This window comes from Oncorhynchus masou, chromosome 18 (genome assembly GCF_036934945.1).
Source record: "Oncorhynchus masou masou isolate Uvic2021 chromosome 18, UVic_Omas_1.1, whole genome shotgun sequence".
Classification (NCBI taxonomy): domain Eukaryota; kingdom Metazoa; phylum Chordata; class Actinopteri; order Salmoniformes; family Salmonidae; genus Oncorhynchus; species Oncorhynchus masou.
Genome location: NC_088229.1, coordinates 18,290,020 through 18,297,305, shown reverse-complemented (window position 1 = coordinate 18,297,305; position 7,286 = coordinate 18,290,020). Strand labels below are relative to the sequence as shown.

At 45.7% G+C, this 7,286-nt stretch overlaps 1 protein-coding gene across 1 annotated transcript; it reads right to left on the bottom strand.

Moving 5' to 3' along the window:
* Window positions 1-292: 292 nt before the first annotated feature.
* Window positions 293-2,673, bottom strand: LOC135503640 (protein FAM43B-like). The gene has a single exon (XM_064921795.1). It carries the CDS (start codon window positions 2,563-2,565, stop codon window positions 1,546-1,548), a length of 1,020 nt encoding a protein of 339 aa, XP_064777867.1. The 5' UTR covers window positions 2,566-2,673; the 3' UTR covers window positions 293-1,545.
* Between the last annotated feature and the right edge of the window lie 4,613 nt (window positions 2,674-7,286).

The window sequence follows — 7,286 nt, the reverse complement described above, 5'->3', positions numbered from 1 at the left end:
AATTTAGATGTGGTGTAATGTGGCATGACTGTGGCAGACCAAGTCTTGTGGTGGTGGATATTAAAAAAGATCTTTGGTAATTGTGGCCCTGAGAAGCTTTGTGTTTGGTTGATTTCTTTGTTGTTCCCTGTCTTGTTTCGACTAACATCAAAATATACAATACTGTCGAAAGATGCATCAAATCAAGTTGCCAGATTTACCATAATCAGACAAACGCTCTATGCTCAGCTTTGATTGTCGCTAATTGTCTAAATGTGTCACTCATATAAAAAATGACACTTCTCTTACTAGGTAAAAGTGAGGGTATTTTATTCAACACATTTTGAAAATCACTTATCTTACTAGGTAAAAGTGAGGGTATTTTATTCAACACATTTTGAAAATCACTTAATCTCATGTAGATCCCATGTAGTCCCCGATCACAATGGTTTTGTTAAATAGTAAAGGTTTTATCTTTATGAAATTTGATAAAAGAATAGCCAAAATATTTAGCAGTCTGGTCCATCCATCGGTAAAGAACAGATGGACCTTTCTGTCCTCAGTATCTCTGCCATTTTGGCAGTCAAGCAAACATACAGCCTTAATCCTGCTGATAGAAATCTAGTACACCTTCAGGGGAATGTAGCTCTGTTTTGTTCATATGAAAAACAAATGTACAAAAACTAGACATATTTCTTCATTCTCTCCTTGGTCAGAAATGCATTACAGTGTGGAGATACTGTATAGCATAACAACTTTGAGATCAAATGTGTCCCATTAAGAAAGACAAAAGAGTAAGCGTGAAACATCACTGCTGACTTGTCATGCATAAATGATACACAAGGCTTTAACAAATGTCAGCAATAAATATGTCAACTCAATGGCTTGATTCCTAAATTATAGCCTAATTCATAAATCTGCAGAGTTATACATACTGTAGTAACATTTTATTAAACTTCTCCTCAGGGTTACATGCACTCAGAAAGGTCAAGTGTGGAAAATTACATAATACAGATTGTCTTAGTAGAAAGTATACATATTTTTCATACAAATAACCTCTGAAAAAAGTACAAGCTAATCGAACATCATGGCAACAAACATTAATGTTACTGTACTTACAAAATATCAAGGAAAACAGAAGTAAACACACCTTGGGTTTAGGGTGCTGTGTACACCTGGGATGGCAATATTATGAGGAGCTCAGTCAGTGCTAGTTCTCTCAATAGTCTCTTAGATTATTCCCTTTACATTGTGCTATTATCACTTTCTCGCAGCCCTCTTTGTAAACACTCCCACAAAATTGCTATAGTCAACTGAAATTGTCAAGCCAATGTCTGTCTGAGCCACCTGGAAAAATAAATCCTTTCCCAAACATACATTTTCTTTCTTCCTTGACCCAAAAGAGCAGTGGGGAAGAACTTTCCTGACAGACAGAATGTATCCTCTTCACACTGTGATAAAGCAGGATATAACCTGGGATAGAAAGGGACCAGGCAGTGAAGGAGAAGAGAAGGAATGTGGCTCTGTGATGATGTGATATGATATCCATGTCCATGTTCTGTCCTATCACACTAGAGAGCTGACAAATGTCAGTGTGTTGTTGTTGCTGTCGCTGATGTTTATGTTGATGTTGATATAACACTCGTCCTGTCCGTCAAATATGTCCCCTAGGTTCATCTCACATGACCCATATGAATGAGTTAGGTCAGTGTCCGATAGAGTTTCCTCATCCGCCTCGTACCCCTCTTCCTCCACCTCCCTTTCATCCTCCACCTCTTCCTCCTCTTCCTCCTCCTCCTCCTCTTCTTCCTCCTCTGCGATGGAGCAGAGACCAGTGGTACTGGGGCCTCCAGGGCTGTCGGCAGGTGGCCGGTAGTGGCACTGCCCATTGAGCAGCCTCCTCAGGGGCATCAACGGCACCATGTCCTCCCCCAGCAGCTGCTGTTGGCAGTGCCTGAAATCACTCTGCTTCTTCAGCCGCTTGAACTCACTGAAGGCTGAGGTGGACGTCTGGTAAAGACTATGTGCGATGGCCCTGGCCTTCTCCGACTTGCTGACTAGAACGGCATGGCACCGGAGAACCACAGCCTTGTTCTTGACTTGATGTCTGTAGATCCAGGCTAGGATCTTGGGTCGGCAGGGGTCAGCTGTGCAGTAGGTGATCCGGTTCAGAGAGTAGAGGTGGGTGGGTTTCTTCTTGCCCGTCTTGTCGGTGCCCATCTGGATGCCCTGAGCTCCCACGGTTAATCTCATCTTGACGCTATGCTCTCCGTAGTTACTCCTTTGCCAGATCTTAGCCACTGGGTCCTGTGTACAGCCTCCTCCTTTAGCCGTGATGGTGACAATGCTCCCCAGGTAACGTACGGTGTAGGTGGGCTCCTCCTTGTTGAGTTCCACCTTCTGCCTCTTGGTCTGGAAGATGGAGCCCAGCCAGTCAAAAGTGGTCGAGTCGGGGAGCAGGTCGGGACAGGAGCGCATCAGGGAGGAGAGGATGGACTGGTAGGTCAGCCCAGCTATCAGTCCCTTAGGCTTGGTCTTGGCCTCATCCTGCACCAGAACAAACTTACTTCTTTTCCAGGGCAGCATGGTGCAGGCAGGGAGAGTTTGAGGGGGTGAGCCCTCCTACCTGCGTGTGTTTTTGTCAGCGAAATAGAGAGAGAGAGCAGAGAGAAATAGAGAAGCAGCTCTGCCAAGCACAGAGGAAAGACTGAGAGCTGCGAGCCTCAGCCAATGTGTTCCACTGTTCGCTCCTCCTTCCTCTCCTACTCCTCCTCCCTCCCTCCTTCTCCTCGTCTGTCTGCATCATGCAGCTCTGATCAGTGCTGAGGACTCAGCCCCGTGCTTCAGCACCCCCCCTCCTTCCCCCTCGCTTCTTCACTGTTTCTTTTCAAATAGCTCGCCAACCCCTTTCATTCATCCGGCCAGGTCTGAGATGGATATTGGGATTTCTATGTGTTTATGTTAATCTTAACCCTGAGTACCCTGATTGGGTTAACCTTTATTGATTTGTATTTGTCCTGTTGTTGCATTATGAAATGGAGGTCAAAGTTTGGAAAGATGTTCTAAATATTTTTGCTTCCTTCTTTTGGAGAGTGGTCGTAGTGACATTGACAATGTGTCAATGACAACAAACTATCATTACCAATGGAATGTCTAAGAACTCAACATGACCACATCGATGCTATTAAATGGTTCCCTATGGTAACTTTAGTCATTTATACTTGAATAACATAATGTATTCATATATAGTATTATTTTTTCGTATATGTGTCCATATTGTCCATTAGTGTCTAGTGGAATGACCATATGGTTCAAGAGAAAAAAGACAAATTAATGAAAAAAGCATCAATAGCATTATTTTCAATTAACTCTGAAACTCTTCCAACTATTGACTTTTTTTTACAACTGCCACCAGAAATATTGACATATTGACATAGAAAAATAAATAAAAATGTGTAAAAAACAGTAGAGATATTTCATACTGAAACCCTCATATTAAACACCAATGGTATTCACCAAGTTGAGGGTTTATATTTAGGATAATGTTTTACAGCTTTGTCATTCACGATAAATCCGTGATAATCGAAAACTTCAACAAGCATTTCTCAACGGCTGGCCATGCCTTCCTCCTGGCTACTCCAACCTCGGGCCAACAGCACCCCCCCCCCCCCCCGCAGCTACTCGCCCACGCCTCCCAGCTTCTCCTTTACCCAAATCCAGATAGCAGATGTTCTGAAAGAGCTGCAAAACCTGGACCCCTACAAATCAGCCGGGCTAGACAATCTGGACCCTCTCTTTCTGAAACTGTCCGCCGCCATTGTCGCAACCCCTATTACCAGCCTGTTCAACCTCTCCTTTGTATCATCTGAGATCCCCAAGGATTGGAAAGCTGCCGCGGTCATCCCCCTCTTCAAAGGGGGAGACACCCTGGACCCAAACTGTTACAGACCTATATCCATCCTGCCCTGCCTATCTAAGGTCTTCGAAAGCCAAGTCAACAAACAGATCACTGACCATCTCGATTCCCACTGTACCTTCTCCGCTGTGCAATCCGGTTTCCGAGCCGGTCACAGGTGCATCTCAGCCACGCTCAAGGTACTAAACGATATCATAACCGCCATCGATAAAAGACAGTACTGTGCAGCCATCTTCATCGACCTGGCCAAGGTTTCGACTCTGTCAATCACCATATTGTTATCGGCAGACTCAGTAGCCTCAGTTTTTCTAATGACTGCCTTGCCTGGTTCACCAACTACTTTGCAGACAGAGTTCAGTGTGTCAAATCGGAGGGCATCTTGTCCGGTCTACTGGCAGTCTCTATGTGGGTACCACAGGGTTCAATTCTCGGGCCGACTCTTTTCTCTGTATATATCAATGATGTTGCTCTTGTTGCGGGCGATTCCCTGATCCACCTCTACGCAGACGACACCATTCTGTATACTTCTGGCCCTTCCTTGGACACTGTGCTATCTAACCTCCAAACGAGCTTCAATGCCATTCAACACTCCTTCCGTGGCCTCCAACTGCTCTTAAACACTAGTAGAACCAAATGCATGCTTTTCAACCGTTCGCTGCCTGCACCCGCACGCCCGACTAGCATCATCACCCTGGATGGTTCCGACCTAGAATATGTGGACATCTTTAAGTACCTAGGTGTCTGGCTGGACTGTAAACTCTCCTTCCGGACTCATATCAAACATCTCCAATCGAAAATCAAATCAAGAGTCGGCTTTCTATTTCGCAACAAAGCCTCCGTCACTCACGCCGCCAAACTTACCCTAGTAAAACTGACTATCCTACCGATCCTCGACTTTGGCGATGTCATCTACAAAATATCTTCCATTACCCTACTCAGCAAACTGGATGCAGTTTATCACAGTGCCATCCGTTTTGTTACTAATGCACCTTATACCACCCACCACTGCGACCTGTATGCTCTAGTCGGCTGGCCCTCGCTACATGTTCGTCGCCAGACCCACTGGCTCCAGGTCATCTACAAGTCTATGCTAGGTAAAGCTCCGCCTTATCTCAGTTCACTGGTCACGATGGCAACACCCACCCGTAGCACGCGCTCCAGCAGGTGTATCTCACTGATCATATCTAAAGCCAAAACTGTTATGTACTTGAGTGAAGACCCAAAAGCGGTTTTAACAGAAAACAGAGTTCTTTAATGAAAAACAGGAATGGCATAAATCCTCTTCCAACGTAGTCAATGGAACAAAAAGAACGTTAGTATAATGCAGGATGCACCTGCCAGGCAGACTCCGACAGGATAGGACAAGGTGGAAGCAAACGAGACGACAGCTTGCTTCTGGCATCAAAAACACAAACAAGAATCAGACACTGAAAGTAGCAGGAACAGAGAGAGAAATAGAGACCTAATCAGAGGGGGAAGAGAGAACAGGTGGGAAAGAGTGAATGAGCTAGTTAGGGGAGATGTAGAACAGCTGAAGATTGAGAGACAGAGAAGGTAACCTAAAAAGACCAGCAGAGAGAGACAGAGTGAAGAGAAAGGACAGGAACAGACATAACAAGACATGACAAAAACCTCATTTGGCCACCTTTCCTTCCAGTTCTCTGCTGCCTGCGACTGGAACGAATTGCAAAAATCTCTGAAGTTGGAGACTTTTATCTCCCTCACCAACTTTAAACATCTGAGCAGCTAACCGATCGCTGCAGATGTACATATTCCATCGGTATATAGCCCACCCAATTTACCTACCTCATCCCCATACTGTTTTTATTTTATTTACTTTTCTGCTCTTTTGCACACCAATATCTCTACCTGCACATGTTCATCTGATCATTTATCACTCCAGTGTTAATCTGCTAAATTGTAATTATTCACTCCTATGGCCTATTTATTGCCTACCTCCTCATGCCTTTTGCACACAATATATATACACTGCTCAAAAACACTAAAATAACACATCCTAGATCTGAATGATTGAAATATTCTTATTAAATACTTTTTTCTTTACATAGTTGAATGTGCTGTCAACAAAATCACACAAAAATTATCAATGGAAATCAAATTTATCAACCATGGAGGTCTGGATTTGGAGTCACACTCAACATTAAAGTGGAAAACCACACTACAGGCTGATCCAACTTTGATGTAATGTCCTTAAAACAAGTCAAAATGAGGCTCAGCAGTGTGTGTGGCCTCCACGTGCCTGTATGACCTCCCTACAATGCTTGGGCATGCTCCTGATGAGGTGGCGGATGGTCTCCTGAGGGATCTCCTCCCAGACCTGGACTAAAGCATCCGCCAGCTCCTGGACAGTCTGTGGTGCAACGTGGCATTGGTGGATGGAGCGAGACATGATGTCCCAGATGTGCTCAATTGGATTCAGGTCTGGGGAACGGGCGGGCCAGTCCATAGCATCAATGCCTTCACCTTGCAGGAACTGCTGACACACTCCAGCCACATGAGGTCTAGCATTGTCTTGCATTAGGAGGAACCCAGGGCCAACCGCACCAGCATATGGTCTCACAAGGGATCTGAGGATCTCATTTCGGTACCTAATGACAGTCAGGCTATCTCTGGCGAGCACATGGAGGGTTGTGCGGACCCCCAAAGAAATGCCACCCCACACCATGACTGACCCACCGCCAAACCGGTCATGCTGGAGGATGTTGCAGGCAGCAGAACGTTCTCCAAGGCGTCTTCAGACTCTGTCACGTCTGTCACATGTGCTCAGTGTGAACCTGCTTTCATCTGTGAAAGAGCACAGGGCGCCAGTGGCAATTTTGCCAATCTTGGTGTTCTCTGGCAAATGCCAAACGTCCTGCACGGTTTTGGGCTGTAAGCACAACCCCCACCTGTGGACGTCGGAACCTCATACCACCCTCATGGAGTCTGTTTCTGACCATTTGAGCAGACACATGCACATTTGTGGCCTGCTGGAGGTCATTTTGCAGGGCTCTGGCAGTGCTCCTCCTGCTCCTCCTTGCACAAAGGTGGAGGTAGCGGTCCTGCTGCTGGGTTGTTGCCCTCCTACGGCCTCCTCCACGTCTCCTGATGTACTGGCCTGTCTCCTGGTAGCGCCTCCATGCTCTGGACACTACGCTGACAGACACAGCAAACCTTCTTGCCACAGCTTGCATTGATGTGCCATCCTGGATGAGCTGCACTACCTGAGCCACTTGTGTGGGTTGTAGACTCCGTCTCATGCTACCACTAGAGTGAAAGCACCGCCAGTATTCAAAAGTGACCAAAACATCAGTCAGGAAGCATAGGAACTGAGAAGTGGTCTGTGGTCATCACCTGCAGAACCACTCCTTTATTAGGGGTGTCTTGCTAA